This window comes from Amyelois transitella, chromosome 24 (genome assembly GCF_032362555.1).
Source record: "Amyelois transitella isolate CPQ chromosome 24, ilAmyTran1.1, whole genome shotgun sequence".
NCBI lineage: Eukaryota > Metazoa > Arthropoda > Insecta > Lepidoptera > Pyralidae > Amyelois > Amyelois transitella.
In genome coordinates, this window is record NC_083527.1 from 4,917,204 (window position 1) to 4,937,896 (window position 20,693).

At 37.4% G+C, this 20,693-nt stretch overlaps 3 protein-coding genes across 3 annotated transcripts; 2 read left to right on the forward strand and 1 right to left on the reverse strand.

Moving 5' to 3' along the window:
* The first annotated feature begins 6,998 nt into the window (after nucleotides 1–6,998).
* Nucleotides 6,999–8,312, forward strand: LOC132903322 (uncharacterized). The gene is made up of 2 exons (XM_060951358.1): nucleotides 6,999–7,596; nucleotides 7,694–8,312. Exons 1-2 carry the CDS (start codon nucleotides 7,023–7,025, stop codon nucleotides 8,086–8,088), a joined length of 969 nt encoding a protein of 322 aa, XP_060807341.1. The 5' UTR covers nucleotides 6,999–7,022; the 3' UTR covers nucleotides 8,089–8,312.
* Nucleotides 8,313–15,718: 7,406 nt separating this feature from the next.
* On the forward strand, nucleotides 15,719–17,822 carry LOC106142387 (uncharacterized). The gene is made up of 2 exons (XM_013344129.2): nucleotides 15,719–16,075; nucleotides 17,023–17,822. Exons 1-2 carry the CDS (start codon nucleotides 15,898–15,900, stop codon nucleotides 17,751–17,753), a joined length of 909 nt encoding a protein of 302 aa, XP_013199583.1. The 5' UTR covers nucleotides 15,719–15,897; the 3' UTR covers nucleotides 17,754–17,822.
* LOC132903321 (uncharacterized) lies at nucleotides 16,081–18,113 on the reverse strand. The gene is made up of 2 exons (XM_060951357.1): nucleotides 17,821–18,113; nucleotides 16,081–16,976 (listed from the first exon to the last, which is right to left on the reverse strand). The coding sequence occupies exons 1-2, from the start codon at nucleotides 18,111–18,113 to the stop codon at nucleotides 16,094–16,096; spliced, it is 1,176 nt and encodes a 391-aa protein (XP_060807340.1). The 3' UTR covers nucleotides 16,081–16,093.
* Between the last annotated feature and the right edge of the window lie 2,580 nt (nucleotides 18,114–20,693).

A 20,693-nucleotide genomic window follows, 5' to 3' on the forward strand; every position in this document is an offset into this window, starting at 1 on the left:
AGATATCATTGAAGTTATAGTAAATGAGACTAATCTTTATGCGGCGCAGACAATGACGAATGAAAATTATGATGTGAAAGAAAAATCAAGGCTACATGCTTGGAAACCAGTAGATGTTCCTGAAATGTACATATTTCTCGCTCTATTGGGGTGAATGGGCCTAGTGCAATTACCCTGCATTCGTGACTACTGGCGAAAACACAGGCTGTATGGTTTGCCCCTCGCTCGTCAAATAATGCCTCGTAATAGGTTTGAGCCACTCCTAAAGTTCATACACTTTTCAGACAATAAACAGCCATCAACTGATCGATTGGTGAAAATAAAAATTATTTTGGATATGCTTATCAAAAACTATCAGGTGGCATACACGCCAGGTAAAAAGATCTGCATAGATAAGAGCCGGAATATAAAAGTCTACTGTGGAAAATCAAAGACAAAAGAAAAAGATGTATCTGAAAAAGTGGTTATGGACTGCGAAACTGCTCGGCGAAGGAAGAACTGTCTACACTGACAACTACTATACGAGCAACCCATTGGCGTATCGACTACGACATAGAAAAACTGCCCTGGTTGGAACGCTGAGAATGAACAGAAAATATTTGCCACCAGCTGTTGTCAGCACGAAGTTGAAGAAAGGAGAAATGATAGGAATGGAGACAAGAGACGGTAAGATCGGAGTTACGAAGTGGAAAGATCGAAGATATGTATCAGTCCTGTCAACAAAACACTCAGCAAAGGATGTGAAGATGGTAAAAACAAAGAGGAGGCCTGCTGTTTAAAAGGAAAAAAATAGTGATTTAGATGATAACGAGAAAGAAAAGCAAAGGGAACAGTGGAGAAAAGAAGAAAAAATTCAGAAAAAAAGAAAAGATGAAAAAACACTCAAGAAACAAATAATCAAGTAACAATACCAAAAAATAGAAATACTAAAAACTAACAAAAGGTGTACGCTAACTATGGGCTCAAAAAATCAGCAAAAGTTGAATACAGTCATTGGTCGTCTCAGAAAGCAGTTAATTCGCACTAAGCAAAAAGTACAAAGTTTGGAAACATCTAAAAATGTAACTGAAAAAGAATTGGAGAATTTAAAAGATGCTTTAAAAGAGACTTATGCAGAATGCAAAATACTTGCAGAAAAAAAGGTAATTAAAAAAAATTGCACATAAATTTAAAAGTCTGGAAAGAACCTGCCGAAAATTTTGGGTCTAAAAACTAAAATAAGATTTTGCAATCGTAGAAGTAATATAAATTACGGGACATTAAAGGTAATTTTTCTAATTATTTTAATAGTTAACTACTGAGCAATGTAATAAGTGTTTCTTTCTGAGCAAGTGAGACAATATTATGATAACGTCGATTCTTATTTTCAAGGTTCGAGAAAACATTGCGGCGTTCTATCTTCGAGATGACGTATCTAGATGTGCAACTGGTCGTCAAGAGTGTAAAACAAGAAACAAACAGAAGATGCAAATAAGATATTTGCTGGACACCCTTTCGAATACTTATCGTATGTATGTAGAAGAAGGCGGTAAATTTGGTTTTACTACATTTAATCGCTGTTAACCATTTTATGTTATAGCGCCCACTCGTGCAGCTTGAGATACGTGCTTGTGCATCAAACAGTAATTTCCAATATTTGTTTAACGCTTTGAAATATCGATCAATCATCTCGTACAAAAATATTGACGAAGTTGTCAAATCTTTTTCTTGTTATATTACTGCATTTAACTGTATGCACGGATGCTGTGAGGTTTGCAAAAATCCTCGCTTAGAAATTGATATTCATCAAGCTAATGATACTATTAAGTGGTATCAATGGGTAAGAACTGAACAAATACCAAAAAGGTAGTAAAGAATACGTAACCAAAAAAACAATTAAGTAAGGTAGATGTTGGAGGAAAAGTAGTTTTGCGTTTGGCCAATAGTTAACCTGAGGGGGCTAAGATATATATGGACAGGTATTTTACATCGGTTGATTTGCTGGATAAATTGCGAGAAAAGAAAAAGATACAAGGAACTGGAACGTTGAGAAAATCTAAAATTCCTATAACGTGTAAGACGTGGATCACCAGATCAGCTAGTTAGAAATGATGGGTTATCTCTTGTTTGAAATGGTATGACAACAAGCCTGTAATAATGGCATCATCTGTTGACTCCAAGCAACCCGAGAACAAGTGCAAGCGTTGGTGTAAGAGAACTAAACAATATATTGAAATAGATCGTCCATTTGCTTTTCAGCAGTACAACGAAAAAATGGGAGGAGTGGATATGTTGGATAGAGTTATCAGTTTTTACAGAAATAGCGCACGATCTAAGAAATGGACTGTGCGCCTAATTTTTCACATGGTTGACTTTGCAGCAGCTGCAGGTTGGTTGGTTTACCGAAAGGAAGCTCAATCTTTAGATACCGCTAAGAAGGATATTCTTGACTACCTTGATTTCAAACAAGAAATAGCAAATTCATTACTACACTTTACTCCAGATAGCCAGCAAATACAGATTTACACAGAAGTAGATGATGATGAAGAACCGGGTCCTTCGGTAGTAGCATCCACCAGCCGGAAAAGGAAACTACCAACTCCCCAACCTCCCGTACAGCTGAAGACTGCTATGGCAAGTCATATGCCTATGATTGATTCTTCTGGGGATCACAGGTGCCAGTTGCCTGGTTGTAAGAGTAAAAAAGCAAGGGTATTTTGTTCAATTTGCAACATGCACCTCTGTCTGGTGGTGGGGCGCAACACTCATTTACGGGGCACAGGCAGTTTACTAGGTTTTTTAATTCTAACCAAAAATCGTCGGACACCAACCTAAAAACTTCAACTATATTTTCACAAAATTCTTTCAGTTCTAGTAGCCGGACAAGCATCCTATATGTAGATGTCCATCTAGTTGAACAATGTAAAATAGGTACTTTCAAATTGGTCAATAGTAGCAGGTTCCTGTTTGTAGGTATGCGTAACATTTTTGAAATATTTCTTGCCACTTGGAATGTTGTTTGTACTTCTGTAGTATTTTCAGCGGCGTCTTTTATAGATATCTTTTCTAGATAAATGTAAAAGATTTGCAACCGTTTCGGATAATAATAACCATGACCCTGGAGCTATCTGGGCACATTTATTACCTGTTATTAAATATGCAAAGTAAAACTACCCGAAAATTTCTATTATTCATTTTTTTTTCAGATGGACCAACAAGCCAATATAGACCATAATAAAACTTTTTTCTGCTCAATTTATTTACATGTAAATTAAATCTTTAATATTCTACATGGTCTTTCTCAGATAGTGGCCATGGTAAGGACATTGCTGATGGCGTTGGTGGCAGTGTAAAACGCAAATTATAAAAGCACTGGAGATATAATCCAAATGGCACCATAGAATATAAACTCCACTTTTCAGACGATTTTGTTCCATTGCCTAGAAGAAGATTACGTCTTTGATTAACAGTACGCCTTCGCTTTATGAATCCAAGCAACCGATTTCCAAGACAAAGTGTGATCACCTACAAGAGCTCAAGAATGTCATACATGCCAAGACTGCTACACTTTTTATAATAATTTACCTTTCAAATAATTTTAAGTTCCTTTCTATTTGACTGTGAAATGCTGTGATTAGGAGAATTTAATTAGAATTTAAGAGCAAGTACCCAACAGACTATTTTTTTTATGATTACTATTTGTTTAGGTTTAAGTTTCATTTACGTTTATTGAAAAATCTAGAAGAAAGTTTATTTTAGTTATTTCAAGTCAAATTTATTCTTATTTGCATCCGCGGATGTGAACTTCTGATAATCCGCATCCGCATCTGCATCCGCGGAAGTCAAAATTTTCGCATCCACAACAACCCTAGTGAAAACATATAGTCTCAAGATTCTGTTAGCTGTTGTGAACCATCGCGTATGAGCCATTTTACCTGGATTTTTTTAGGTCAAATCTCGGGAACATGATGCGTTACTTATAGCTTGACACATTTGGTATAAACATTTCTGATCTGTGCTTATCCAACAACTAACAATTTGTTAAAGTCTATTTCGTTGTTAGTAAAAAATATATCAAAAGATTCCGCTATAGCTTTTCCAGTACCACACAATAAAGTTAGATGGCCTAAATATAATAACCCTGGCTCCATGATTAAAGAAACGTGTTCTCTTATTAAAATCGTTTTATGTAAACGTTGGGCTCGCTTTTGAAATACCAGTGTTTTATCTTTCCTTCCATCAAAGTAATTGCTACTAATTTCAAAAGAACATTCCTGCCTTTGAATGTCCCTTACAAACCTCCTAAATCTTACGGCAACAGTAGGCAGCCTTTTAAAAAAATTTTGGCGACACATGTACTCCCCTACCACGGAAGGCGTCGCTGGCTACGGCAAGTTCGACAATGGCGTTTCAATTCTAACCATTGCCGTTCCATAGTGTTTATGTGTACTTTGACTCTCACTAGGGCCAGCGACGGGCATTTCCAATGATTGATCCACTGGGATGTCCACTGTGTCATTTACGAATTGCTCCCTATGATTCACTGTGAAGTGACCGCCCATATCAAACCGCAGATGCACGCCGAAATACTCGTATGACAGATGCATGTCCGACATAAGGCTGCTTTCCACTAGAGATGTGCGATGGAAATGTGTCGTGTGAGGATGTCTAGCGGAGCTGTGACGATGCGCATTGTGTGTGGTGCGAGGATGCGTTGTGAAGTTGTGAAATGTGACGACGGGGTGCGGTGCAGTATGCGCAAACCTCGCAACACATCCTTCTCAACACACATCCCTCGCACATTCCTCGCTTGTTTCGTATGCGCAAAAATCTAGCTCCGCTGAGCCGTTTCCACCAGAGCTGTGCTGACCGAAACCAGGTAAATAAAGCGATTCCATTGGTTCTTTACAAACACATCCCTCGCTACGCATCCTCGGACATCTCTGGTGGAAACGCAGCCTAAAAAAGGACCCTCGACGCACGTTGCCTGCTATTATGGGGTCGAGGGTCTGTCGCGTCTTGTCTGGAATTAATTCGACGTGCATCTGTTTATTCTTTCGGCTAATGCACCCGAAAGACCATGTCTGACGTCGTAGAAGTCGACCCCTATGGTACTTATTTATATATAAGTGCGTTTCGTCAACTTCTACGACGTCATCCGAACCCCCCAACATTTCACGGTCGTGGGCTTCGGCCACTTCATACACCTCCGCCTGCGTTACCTTATCTTTTCTATAAAAGTGCATTATTAATCTTAAGGTGTCCAAAACAGATAATTCGCTTTTCTCAAAAAAAATATTTTTTAAAGGCGACACATTTGCGCCAGTACGGTCAGGACAGTCGCCAGGACCTCACGACAATAAACTCATGGGTCCTTCTGAAAACCAATCTGATTACTAAAAGTGTGTCAAAAAAGCAACTGCCTAACCTTGGGAAGTTTCGCACTTGTTTGGCTGACACACTGTGCAAAATAGGTATGTCTGGTGGAAGTAAAAGAGAACGACCCAGTACTTCCTTTCTAGAACGCGAGCTACAAATAAAAAAAGCCAAAAGGTCCGCAACATCCGCTTCCGTCAAAAGATGTGCGCGTAGATGGGTTTGAACATTGACCTGTATGTGTATTCGCCAAACGATTACGGTGCAAGATGCCCAATTGTAAGGGCACCACACAATGGTCGTGTACCAAATGTAATGTACCGTTGTGTCTAAATCTAATCAGAGAAATAACTGTTTCAAAGATTTTCATTCACTTCAGTAAGCCTTATTCGAAGACAGTCGTAAAATAGAAATAGTCTATAAGCTAGATTATTAATACTAACTGTAATGCATACTAATGTATATTTACATCAGTAAGTTTTTTTTATAAAAAAAAATGTTTCTGCATCATACCATTCAAAGTCCTAAAGTTGATAGAGAAATCATATAAAACACATAATAACGCAGTGTTACAAATCTGCATCGAAGCGGTCTTTCGAATTAGTAACTCAGATTCACACTAGATGGCGATGTTTTTATTTTGGACTCATTTGAACCGACGAACTCGTCGAAACCGGTTTCAATAGCTCGCACGGGATTTAAATTGTGTTTTTTTAGTAAAAATACTGAAAATATCGTCGTGTTGTTACTGTGAATATCGGTAAGTTATTGAATTTCAGTAATTACATACAATATTTGTTTTATATTGTACTTACAGAGATAGGACCGCGTTTTCTTTTGATGCAGTAATGCATCATTGCGCTAGAATGGTACATTCCATATGTTTTTTTCTTATGTATGAATAATTTTATTTCAGGCTAAATTTGGGTTCCAGACCATTTCACGACATTTGTCGAATGAAGAACTGGAAAAGCTTTTAGAGATTTGGCAAAATAGTGAGGATGACTTGGATTTCTCTGACGATGATGATGTAGCCGATCCATCATACATATTGGATGTGAATGAAAATGCACGTCAAGACTCGGATGATGAACCTGATATACCAAACCCAGTAGATCCTGACATCTTACCACAGTATTTTGAGACTCATACCATTGCTAACCCATGTGAGACACCCACGACTGTTGATTCAGTTCCTAGTAACAGTTATAAAACTACCCAACGAAATACAAATATTCAAAAGGCAAATATCATATGGAAAACAAAAAACTTAGAGCTGAATGAAGAGCAAATTAAATTCCGGGGATCTTCCACGTTACCAACTGAAATACTACAGTTGCAAACGCCTTTTCAGATATTTTCTTATTTATTCAATGACGATGCTAATTTCGAAGAGGATGATGTAGAAGAATTTAGTTTGTCCACAATTAGCAGCATGCAAAAAATACTAAATTCTGCAAAAGGGCCTGCTTGTAAAAACACTAACAGCACGATTATAAAAGATACTACGCAGGAGTATAGTAGTAATAGTATTGGAAAGCACTCATAAAAAATCTCATATTTCATATATGCGCTCAGATAAAAAAACAACGAACGAAAAAACCGCCGTAATAGATTTTATAATAATATAATACACTGATATTTTATTTGAAATAGATGAAAGTGAAATGCAAATAAATGGTCAATGTTTTGTCATCAAAGATCGGATTTACAATAATAATAAGCGAATTTTGTTACTGTCAACGAAAAACATGATGCAATTATTGCAACAAGCAGATTTTTGGGTCCTTGATGGTACATTTAAGATTGTGCCACACATATTTCAACAATTATACACCATACATGGTAATTTATCAGTAACAGGAAATAAAACAAAAACGTTCCCTTTACTGTATTGTTTATGCACAAACAAAGATAAGAAAACATACGACATGATATTTGAATTATTACAAGAATACGGAGTGGAAAATGATTTAGAATTTCATCCAAAAATATGTATTTTGGACTTCGAAAAGGCGGCAATCCAAAGTTTAAAATCTAATTTTGAGAATGTGATACTACATGGCTGCCACTTTCATCTCGGGCAAATATTATATCGGCAAGTTCAACAAAGGGGTTTAACACAAAGATATGCAAGTGATATAAAGTTTAAAACAGATGTAAAATGTCTTTTGGCACTGAGTTTTTTGCCTCCGAACGAGATTCCTATATATTTTAATAAATTACTCGTCAGTTATAAAGGTAAATATATAACTACATTTTTTACGTCTCATTTTTATACTTTGCTATACATATAACATGGCAAGTTTTAATTTTTACTATTGTTTTTTTTTTTCAGACGACGATGATATTATTTCTTTAGCCCATTGGTTTGAAGAAAATTATGTTAGTGGCACTTGCAGTGCCCCCGCAAGATATATTCCGGAATTTTGGAGCTGCGAGTTGATAAATACATTAAAATTGCCACGAACTCAAAATTCAGCGGAAGCTTGGCATCATCACATTAACCAAATAATAGATAAAAAATCTCCCGGATTTTATCACCTTATAAAAGAACTTATAAAAGAGACAATAATAAAGGAATCAGAGATAGAAAAGATGTTATGCGGATCACCGCCTGAAAAAAAAAGAAGAAAGTATATCATTAAAGATGAAAAATTGAAAAAAATAATAGAAATTAAAGAAAATCTTAATGAAATAAAATACTTGAAAGAAATTTCAAAAATAATTTGAATATTGTTATATATTAATTCTGCATTTACACAATTACTGTTAATTAAATTGAAGTTATTTAAAATCTGTATAAATAATAATTTAGAAGAAGTTACCTCTATTGTTAACACTTCTAGAAAATAAAGTTATTGTTACTTATATTATTGTTACTTAAATAAGTGTCATTTATTATAATATATTAATCCTGCATGTACGAAATTACTGTTAATAAAATAGAAGTTATTGAAAATCTGTGTGAATAATAATTTGGAAGAAGTTATTTCTATCATTAATACTTCTAGAAAATAAAATTCTTGTTACCAAATAAATTTTCAAATAAAAATTACATACTTTGATTTTCGGTAGATAGTTTTTTTTTGAAGACGAAAAATATATTTATTGGATTTATATAAACAGAAAATATGGTAAAGAACCCATTTGGCATTTAAAACTTCGTTGTACCGTTTTCGAACAAATAAAAATCGAAGAAAAACAAATCTAGTTTGTGATAGGTTACCCTATTTATTAAATAATGCAGCTGAGAAAAGTATTGGAATTGTTTCTGAATCTGGGTTTATTAATACCGATCTGTTTATAGACTACCTCATTCATTTTAAAGATAATGTTCAACCAACTAAGGACAATCCAGTTTTGCTTATTTTGGACAACCACTCTAGTCACATCTCCTTAGCTGCAGTTAATTTCAGTCGTGAGAATGGCATTCACATGTTGACGCTTCCTCCGCACAGGTCTCATAAGATGCATCGTGGCTTCTTTGGACTTTTGAAAGTCAAATTCGCCTACGAATGTGGTAAATGGCTAAGCCATCACCCAGGTCGTGTGATTGGACAAACTGAAATAGCTCATTTAGTGAACGAAGCATTTCAAAAGGCAGCATCGCTCAGTAACGCTGTCTCGGGTTTCAAAGTGTCTGGAGTTTGGCCAGTAGGAGATATTTTCTCTGATGAAGATTTTGCGGCAGCCTCTGTTACAGACATGATTCCAGTCACAGATGCTTCAGAGAAAGCAGAGGTGGGTGTTCAGATACGCAAAATGCCAAAGAGCTTGAGCAAGAGTCGCCTTTACTACGTCTCACAGTCCCTACTTCTAATGAATCTCGAGTAGCGTCACCTAGCAACTTATCACAAGAGATTGACGACTTATTGTCGGAATCAATGACTGACTGATGTAACAATGGCCATGCCACCTGATTTATCGTCCTCAGTATATGCTGTACCTTTAACCAGCAAGGAACACGTAGCGTTGTCGACCATTCAAGCATTTCCAAAGGCTTCGTTACAAAACAGACGCAGAATCGAAACCTGAAAAGTATGGCATACAAATATTTTGGCCTTGTGATGCAAATAATTCCTATCCCCTCAATGGACAAATATATACAGAAAAATCCAGTGATGGCAATCGTCAAACAAATGTTTGAGAATGCACTGTATTAGATCTTGTGGCTAAATATCAAAATTCAGGACTGAATGTAACGACGGATAATTTTTTACGTCTCCAACTGGCTCATTTCTTGAATTCGTGATAGAATGTATATTCCGAATAAACCTGCGAAATATGGAATTAAGTTGGAAATGATGTGTGATAGCGGCACAAAGTATATGATAGATAGTACGCCATATCTTGGAAAAGGTACCGATATAGGAGATGTGCCTTTAGGGGAATACTTTGTAAAGGAGATTATTGGAAGCATACATAGTACAAATAGAAACGTAACAATGAATAATTGGTTTACGTCAATACCTTTAGCAAAACAGTTTCTGCAATAACCTTATAAATTGACACTTGTTGGTTGGAAGCATACATGGTACAAATAGAAACGTAACAATGAATAATTGGTTTACGTCAATACCTTTAGCAAAACAGTTTCTGCAACAACCTTATAAATTGACACTTGTTGGTACATTGCGAGGCAATAAAAGAGAAATTTCAGATAAAATGAAAAACAATAGATACCTAAATGTGAATACGTCAATGTTTTGCTACGACGGGTCTCACACTTCATTCATACAAACCAAAACCATCAAAAATGGTATATCTGCTATCTTCTTGCGATGAGGAGCCCTGGCTAAAAATTTGATTAGAAATTCCTACAATGACAAGGCACGTAAAGAACAAGGACAGAATCTGTATTAGGAGGGAAGATTAATGAAGATCAAGGTGAAGATCATGCATCATCTAGTAATTAACTTCAAATGGTTCAGGCCTCAAATCCGAGGAAAAGAAAAAATTGTGATATCTGTTCCTACAAGAAAAGGCAGTCTCGTTTGCACAGCGGTCGAAGACGGTCGTGCCGAACACGATAGATCCGATCACATCTGTTGCCCACTCGCACCGCCGTAACGTCACCCGGGCCGAGCCTCATACAACAAGTTTAGTCGCGAAATTATTTTTATATATTCTGCTCACAATTTGTCAACAATCTATGGCATGCCCAATTCTGTGTAAAAGTCAAATGACACAAATCTAGTAAACAATACCACAATGGCATAAGAAACCTCAAATATTTAAACACATCGATATCAATCCAATAACAACCCCAACCACATTTTTACTATAACAATGAATAAACATCATTAAATCCACGTGGGTCTTCTTGAATGATCACCAACACCACAGTATCGTAGCTCCCGCAATAATTAAAAAATAAAATCAAACCCCTTAAAGCCAATTAATATACCCTCTAAACCATCAGAACCAGCTAATGTAAATAATTCATATATGTTAACGAAATCAAGGAACTTAAATCACCAGACGTAATAAATCTTGCCCATGTAACAATTATTTCATCTTTAGAACACACAAAAACTAAAAAAAAAGAGAGAAACGACCCAAACACGGACATCCATAATAAATAAATAAAACCATCGGTGTTAATGACAGTGCAAAACAATAAAATAATCCTCGTACAAAACTTTCTCGAAAGTCAAAGCCGAACATATGCAAGCATTGTGCAATAAACAAAAATAAAAATAACCCTTTGACGTAAATGGGACATGGGTGTCCCCAAAATTAAATTTGTTTTTTTTCCAATACAGATGACTGTTTTTAATGAATAGCCATTTTATTTCTGAACGAAATTTTGTTTTTACGTGTGGTTGGTACCACTGCGTGAGAAAAAAATACGAGAAATTCTACATTGTTTATGATAGTTTTGGCGCGCTCCGTAAAAAAATTTTCGCTGGTGATTTAAAATACAAATATATTGTTTTCAACATTGTTTTACGTGATTATTCATTAGAATGGTAAGTACAGTTTATATTTGTATATATAAAAAATTTAATTAATTACATTTGTATATGTAAAATACTGATTTTTTTGTGTGGGACTTAGGTGTCCCAATATGCGTAAAAGGTCGGGTCCCAAGTATAAATGAATACTATATTTTAGCCTTTGTTTTGCACATTCATATTAAATTTATAAGCTGTTTATTGTTATTTAGGCTCGTAGAGGAACAAGATTTTTTCGGTTCACGGTCACTGAAGTGGAAGAATATTTGATGGCCGACAACAGTGATGATGAAGATGCGCTGTTGTTGGATGAAGAGGACCAGTCATTCCTACTACAGGATATGCAAGCTGGTGTCACGGAAGTAATAATTGAGCCCCCTGAAATAACGTCTTCGGATCCAGAACCCGAAACCATCACTTCGTCGGCGCGTTCCGAAACATCGTCACAAAAATCCATATCAGTTCCAATTTTCAAGTGGAAGAAGAATACATATCAGCCATACACATTTTCCGAAACTGATTATGAATTTGGTAAGATCAATATTCATCAACAAAGAAGGGCCTACAATGTTGCCCAATGCTACTGAAAGTTTGTTGGGAATGAATTTTATTCAGGACGCTGGCATGGTATTAGATTTTTCTCGCGGTATATGGTTTATGAACCACGATAGGGTCCCTCAGCCCATCGTCTTTGAACCTAATTGTGGTAGGTCATACAAACCTTTGCATTGCTCGTCTGTGGGTCTTCGCGAGGATGAAGGATTCCACTTAGGTAAGGACGAACGACAGCAGCTGTCCAACCTTCTGAATGTCAATGAGGACATTTTCACTCCAGGGGGATGACCCACTCAGTTTGCTGTTCACCAGATTGATACCGGAGACGCCAGGCCTATTGCGAGTTCTCCTTATCGCGTATCTCCAGCGAAAAATAAGTGATCAGAGCGAAATTAGAGAAGATGTTAGAAGATGACATCATCGAAGATGCCTCAGCTGCTCAGTCAGCTGGGTATCAACCCAAGAAGAATGGAGAGGTCCGCTTCTGTGTCGACTACCGGAAATTAAACAGCGTCATCAGTACTGATAAGTTTCCACTTCCTGTCATAGATGACTTGTTGCCAGCGGTACGTTTCTCTTTAAATAGCTCTTATAACGAAGGAACCGGCCATACGGCCGCATTTATAACTTTCGCACGTGAGTTGCGTACGCCCCTTGCAGTCCATACAGACTTCAGAACCATTGTGGAGCAGCAAAATTTTGTGCCTCAGATATCACCATATTTGAGAGATTTTGCTCGAATTCTTGTGGATGTCAGGAGACGTATTGAGTCGCAACAGGACATAAGGAAGGCTGTCGCCGATAAACGACGGAGGCAGGTTGCTCCGTTTAATGAGGGAGACATGGTCCTGGTGGAGGTCCATATGCCGAGTAATGCACAGCTTGGCATCACGAGCAAATTTGCTTCTAAGAGAGAGGGACCTTATCGCATATCAAAAGTTTGTAGTCCTACTTCTTATCTCGTCGTTGATAGTAACAACATTGTAAAGGGAAAATACCATGCCAGCGCCTTAACGCGTTACGTGGGTAAATCTCCTGTTATTGCGCATCAGCGCCATCGCGGCAGACAAGCCAAGTCACAGTCGGGTCGACCATGTAACTTGGATGGGGAGGATATAGCGGGCAACATTGTAGGCCCTTCCGGGGAGACATCGCGTCACCCTCCGCCCCCCTCGTCCATACCACGCCGTCCCCAGCGCCCGCGTCGAGGACCGCCCGTGCGCCTCATTGAACAAGTCAGTCTTTAAACAACGCGCGGACCGGTGCGGTATGCACTTCTTATTAGCGAGCGAGTTTTGTATTTCTTTTTATAAGTTACCGAAGTAAAGTTGTTATCTCGTAGTTGGCTTTTACTTCTCAATCTCGCCCCGCTATATCACGACTTTAGAAATATTTCAGTCTGTCACCAATATGAATGAATTAATTGAAGAAATAATAATTCCCGAATCTCTACGCTATGCCAACCAAAAGGGGTCTGTATTTACAACTGACGTCCAAGAAATTACCGCATTTATTGGAATGAATTATGTCATGGGTTATCATGTGTTGCCTTCTTTGCGAAGCTATTGGTCCACAGAACCCGACATGGGTGTGCCTTTTATAGCTAAAGTTATGCCTTTATCGAGATTTGAGGAGCTAAGGCGAAATTTGCATTTTGCCAACAATGAGGCGCAGCCACCATCTACATCGACAGATTTCGATAGAGCATACAAAATTCGTTTAGTTATGAATCATTTCAACAAAAGTTTTCAATCAGTTATGAATAATACAACAACTCAGTCAGTAGATGAACATATGGTAAAGTTTAAAGGACACAATATTATGAAACAGTACATGCAAAATAAACCAGTATAACGAGGGTTCAAAATGTGGTGTCGCGCTGACTCAAAACCCGGATATTTATTTCAGTTTGACATATATACTGGAAAAAAGACATCAGGGCCAGAAATAGGATTGGGTGAATCCGTAGTGCTTGACCTAACAGAACCTTTGGTAGGGCTTGGATGTGAAATTTACATTGATAAATTTTTTCAACTCGCCTATGCTGCAATATAAATTAGCTAAGCAAAACTTGTAGTCTTGTGGTACAGTTCGTACACTGCGAAAGAATACCCCAAACAACTTGCCACTAGATAAAGATAAGAAGAGAGGTGATATTTATGCGACTATTTTCTAAGGTATTTCTTTTATAAAATGGATGGATAATAAAGCTGTACATCTCCTCATCAATTTTTATCACCAATTCCAACTCAAAAAGTAAAAAGGAAACAAGTCGCTTCCTCGGATAAATTAGAAATTACATGTCCCAACATAGTTTGTCATTATAACAAGTACATGGGTGGAGTCGAGTCGAAAATAAAGTATTACCTTCGACTGTTTTTTGATTTATTAGACATTGCAGTAAATAATGCATACATCGTATACGAAGAAATACACGCCCATCATCGTATTGATGGTCATTTTCTTACATCGCTCGAATTCCGGCAAGTAATAGCTCGAGCAATGATCGGTAATTTCAGCATAAGAAAAAATGCCCTACCCTCGACCTCTATGACGAAAAAACGTGTACAAAATATGTGCAATAAACATTCCTTACCATCACACGTGATGATAAAAGGATCACGGAAAAGATGTGTGCAATGCGCAAAAACTGGCACTGAAAATCGTACACACAATGTATGTGATTTGTGTAAGGTCAATTTATGTTTTACAGCAACAAGGAACTGTTTTGCTGATTTTCATGCTTGATACATAAATAAATTAATATTATTTCAAAATTATATGCTGTTTTATTGACAAAATATATATACATTACCTGTATTGTAAAAACGCTAGAACCTAACAGATGTCGACCTTTATCGCATATTGGGACAATATTGTCCCAAAAAATTCCAAAAAAAGTACTAGTATATTTTTATTTTTTATGTTACACATCCTCTTAGTACCACAAAATAAATAATTTAAAACATTAATACCCATAAAAATATTCGCGTACAAGTTTTGTGCGTCAAAGGGATAAATAACAAATAGGGAGACCCTAAAGACACAACAATTTCAATGAACCCGACAATAACAGCCAACATTCGATCACCGTGCGATCCGTCGAGACCATGCAAAATATACGGAAGAAAACCAACATGACAAGAACATTCGCCAAGCAATCATAAGCAACCTGAACCAGCAAACAGATAATTCAGATTTAGAAACACAAATCAAGAAATACATAAAATCCCAATACACAGAAAGCGTATGGGGCGTAACCGACATTCTAATAGCGGCCGCCGAATACTACATCATCAGCGTCAAAGAATTCCTCGGCACCCTTCTAAAAGAAATAGCAGAATTCACCCCGAAACACCCCACGGACGCTGTAGGTTGCATAGGTTTAATCTTCAAACAAAACCACTACGATTGTTTCGAACACCATATGGGTGCAATGGGCCCAATCATAACTCAAGACACACTAAGCTCCAACGATTGTACGCCGATGGAAATCCCAGACGAGACAAGCTACAGACTTATTCGCCCCCGGCCCTTCCGCCCAAACCACGACCAGATAGATAATAACCTCAACATCGCAACATGGAATGTAAGAGGCGCGGCATCCCGAACTAAGAAATTAGACATCGACCAAACACTGGAAGACAAAGCAATCCATATAGCCTGCCTTCAAGAAACGCACCTAAAAACCGGCACCTATGAATCTAAACACTATAACTGGATACTGAGCGGCAACAACAGTAGCCGAGGGCTAGCCATCCTGACAAGGAAAAACTACAATATATCGACTGACTGGACGAAATCCAACATTAACAACATGGCAGCATTAATCAGCGTCGGAAGCAAAACCAACGGACCAGGCCACAACTGTGCGTTGCGGCGTCGCATCGCAAAAATCAACGACGCCGCACAACGCATCGTGGAAAATCCGATGCGCTGCGCAACGTACAAATCTGCGATGCGACAACGCGTTGCCGTTTAGTCGGTGTCCATACTTTGAACGACCTGCACGTGTTTTTTAAGCGATATGGCGGAGTACGATGTCGACCACCTGATATCTTTAATTTACGAACGTCCCGTCCTTTGGGACAAAACTATATCACAATTCAAAGACAAAAATTTAAAAACAGAAGCATGGAGGGAAGTGTGTACAAGTTTATATTCAAATTTTGAGGAGTTAAATACTGTTGAAAAATCAAAAATCGGTAAGTACTTATAAACATTTATATTTTCGTTAACTGCCAACTTAGAGCTCCAATGTTACTATTAAAATAATTACAAAATTCGTTTCTGATTATGTTAGCTTCCGTTCTACTTTCATGTGTTGTTTCGTGTAAAATTTGCAAAGAATCGTCAATAATCATTTCTTCAAACGTTTGTGCGCCATCTCGATTCAATACAAAGTTGTGTAATACACAGCATGCTTTTATAATGTCTATTGTGAAATCGTAAGAAACATTAATGGGTCGGTGAAATATGCGCCATTTATTTGCGAGAATGCCAAAAGCGCTCTCAACATATCGTCTGGCTCGGCTCAAACGATAATTAAAAACTCGTTTTTCTATCGATAAAAACTTCCCAGAATATGGGCGCATTATATTATTTGTCAGTGGTAATCCTTCATCCGCCACGAAGACAAAAGGAATTTCTTTTTGAAAGCCAGGTAACGGTTTTGGCGGAGGTATAGATAATTGACCTTTTTTTAATAAGTCGTATAGTTTTGAATTTTGAAAAACAGTGGAGTCACATTCCTTACCATATGCACCTATATCGACATATATAAATTTGTAATTCGTATCAACAAGTGCTAATAGAACAATGGAATTATAATTTTTATAATTGAAAAATAGGGATCCACTGTGATCCGGGCTCAATATACGAATGTGTTTTCCATCTAGCGCTCCTATACAATTAGGAAAGTTGGTCTTTTTTTCATACTCTTGAGCAATTTGTTCCATCAGCTCTGTTGTAATTTTTGGTAATTCCAACCTTTTAAGAATGTTCCATAAAATACGACAAACAAATTTTACTATTTCTGTTATTGTAGATTTTCCACGATAATATGTGAAATGCATATCTTTAAAAGTATTTCCCGTCGCCAGGTACCTGAAAAAAAAAAACAAAATAAATCATTATTCTTCATATTTTTTAGGTAACGATGTCATAAAAAAATGGAGAGGAATCAAGGATAATTTTACAAAATACGAAAAAAAATTAAACGAGCAATGTAAATCCGGAGCTGGGGCCAAAAAAATTAAACAATATCATCTATACGACCAGCTCCTATTTCTGAAAAAGAATTTTCAAAATAAAACAACATCAAGTCTTGACGATGAAGAAATAAGACCAAGCACCTCAACCCAACAAAGCCAGCAACCTGTCATGCCACGTTACCAGCCTGCATCGCGTAAAAGAAAAATTGACGAAGACGAATTTGAGAAGAATATTATAGCTGCTTTAAAAACACCTGAAAGTAGACATTTATCTTTTTTTAAAGGAATTTTGCCATCATTGGAAAAATTGAATGATAATCAAACAATAATTTTCCAAAGTCGTGTCCTACAGATATTAACTGATTTACACCAACCATCATACTATCCCAGCCACTATCAAACTTCACAAACATCCGTCCAAGCAAACTATCAAACATCTCAAACAACTGTTCAGACTGGCTATCAAACAGCTCAAATGTCTATGCAGAGTGGCTACCAAACATCCATTCAACGCAGTGCCTTCCAAAGCGGATGCGAAACATCACCGGCGCCTATGCAATCGTCTCCACAAACGCCAAGGAATGATGATGTAAATGAGCCAGAACAAATTAATTTCGATGAGGAACTAACAAATTTGACGAATGACACACAATCGGATTACGAGTTTTGAATAACACTAAATTGTGAAAATGATTAAACAGTATGATTATAGTATAAATAGTTTATTTTTTTCTTACCTTATAGTTAATCCCAGCATCTCCAGAGGTTCGATGGGTTTTCTAAATATGTATTTCTTTTGTAAATGAGGCTTTATCAAACTAAGAAGCTCTTCAAAACTTCCTACACTCATCCTAAAGTAATCGAAAAATTTAACCTCGTCCACTTTTAGCGCCTCATATTTCCTTTTGAAGTGGTTTCCATCTTTATTCATAATTGTCAGTAATGGGTGCACCCAGTACTTTCTTTTCTGTTTCTTTTTCTTAATACGCCTTAACGCAAGCAGAAGTAGAACACGCGCAGTGCGATCCATGTCTCACTAGAAACTGAAACGTTGGTTAGCGTCTTTACGTACGATGTCGTATCCGATGAAATTTTTGCGTTGCGACATCGCATCGCATAGCTGTGCGATGTTGTTTTTACGATGCGACGCCGCAACGCACTGTTGTGGCCTGGCCCAACCTATTCGTGATCACAACGCATTGGTCGAATACAACATCCGCAGCAACTTACGACCTCACACGACTCCGACAACTCATAAGAGTAAAACCAAACAACTCCAACCTGATAATTCAAGGGGATTTCAACGCACATGCAGGGTACCAAGATACCAAAAAAGAACGCACCTTAAAGAGCAGCGATGGAGCAACTCCGATTAGACACATCATTCGGCCGAGCAAGCTGCAAAACCACGTGGATCTCAGGCAACAAAATTTCCCAAATCGACCACATAATGACCCAAACCTCCAAACCACCCTGCTTCAATCATATAAAAGGGGAACACACCCCCTTATCGGACCACAAAATCATCTGGGGCAAACTAAAACTAAAAGAATTAAATTCACATCTTCGGAGAAACAATGTGACTAAACCCGATCCAATATCAAATAACTTCAAGTATAAAGCTCTCAACTACGAACTACTAACAAAGCAGTAACCGAAAAGAACAATATCAACTAGCAACAATTAAAGAATTAAATACTTATAAACAAAATAATAACATAAGGCCTTTATCATGGGAAGAAATTACAGATATAATGAGAAAATCCAAAAATGCAACCAAAGTCCTACAATTCCAACCGAAACATTAAAAAAATCGCAGACTAGCACTAGCAAAACTGCAACAAGCAAAATTTCTCAAGAACCGTTACCCTTCAGACCCAACACATCAGGAAAATCTTAAAAGAGTGTCAAGCATTCTTTAAAGACTTATCAAAAGCCCACCCCTCAGCAAGAATGAAAATTACCTATGACTTTTACAGAAGACACAAACAAAAACAAAGACGGCGAGCAAAACAATATTTCATACCAATCTCAAAATGGGAAGAAGAACTCGCCAAAATGGAAGGAATCAACATAGAAAAAATACACAACTACTTGGCCCAGATCCATCTATAGAAGAAATTATCGCTAAATCGCGAAATGGAACTGCCCCCGGAACTGACCAAACTATTCAAAGCCAATAGTACAGAACTAAACCAGGAAATCCTTTACCACATCCGAACAGCGTGGAGAAAAAACATCCTACCAAATTCATGGACACAATCCGTTCAGATACCTCTGCCTAAAACAACAAACCCTAAAAACACTAAGAACTACAGAAGAATTTCCATATGCAATACGGCTTATAGAATTTACACGAGCTTAATACTAAAAAGACTAGACGAATCAACCGACACCCCAGAAAATTACCAAACTGCATTTTTTAAAAACCGTTCAAATGATGATCATATGTTTACCCTAGGGGACCCTGGGGCTGGTTTTAACAGGGGTAACTAACAGCAGAATTATATAGAACCTATTCGACTTACCACGCTAATTCCAACGTGTCTCGACCTGTCAGTTGCCGACCGAGCGTCACGGGAGCAGGTTGTGTCAGACGCCTCTAATTTTACAGGTAAATGAACTTTTTTACATGTTTAATTTTTTGCATTACTCTTCAAATATGTATCGTAAAAAAATGTTGTTTTGGTATTGCATAATTCCGTATTTATTGTATTTTTCATTAATGTTAAAGTTTTAATCGAGAACATAACCGGTAAAAAAAAACAGTAACTTTGTGCAAAATGGGGCCGTGGGGTTGGTTTTAACATATTACGGAGTAGGTTCTAACGCGTTAATATTTGCCCCGAACACGGGGCAGGTTTTAACAGTTGAAAAAATTTAAAAGTAGGTAGGTGTTTCGTATTTAATCTGTGGTTGGATACTTCCTTTTTGAATGTTGAGGGCGCCACCGGACTAATGTGTGGTAGAAAGTACCAGTTTTAGCCACCGAGAGAAAAAGTGGCGCTAGAGTAGTCTGCTTCAAGCGCGCTCGCAATCACCATCGAAACTTTTAATAAATTTTGTTTTAAGTGATTTTGGACAGAGTTGTGTGTGTGGTATATCTTCAATTACCCGGAGGCCTCCGTGAGGAACTGGGAAATCTGCCGTGCAGAGGAAAGGTGAGTCGTACTCAAATTTCATTGGGGATTTGTCCAACCCGGGCAACCACGTTACATACCTACCTACTCTAATTTATCTCCTTTATTAAATACAGTCCATTGTTATCCCACATTTCTGGTTCTTCGAGCCAAGATTAATCTTATTTTGAGACATACTTTTGCTTTTTGTGGACTAAGTGTACATACGTAATTTGCCGGCAAGCCGGCAAGTGTTATCAACATGGCGGAAAGCGAAACTTTGCAAATTAAAATAAATACATTGTTAGCAAAAAAAGAATATCTTTTCATTAAAATGCAACGTATATATGATATGTCTGGAAAGATTGAGAGTAACTTAGATCGATTGCCTTCATTTTTGGTCCAATTCTCCGATATGGAAAGTGTTCGGAGGCGATTTGAAACGGCCATTTTTGATTTATACGAACTAGAATTACAAAAACAACCGAAGG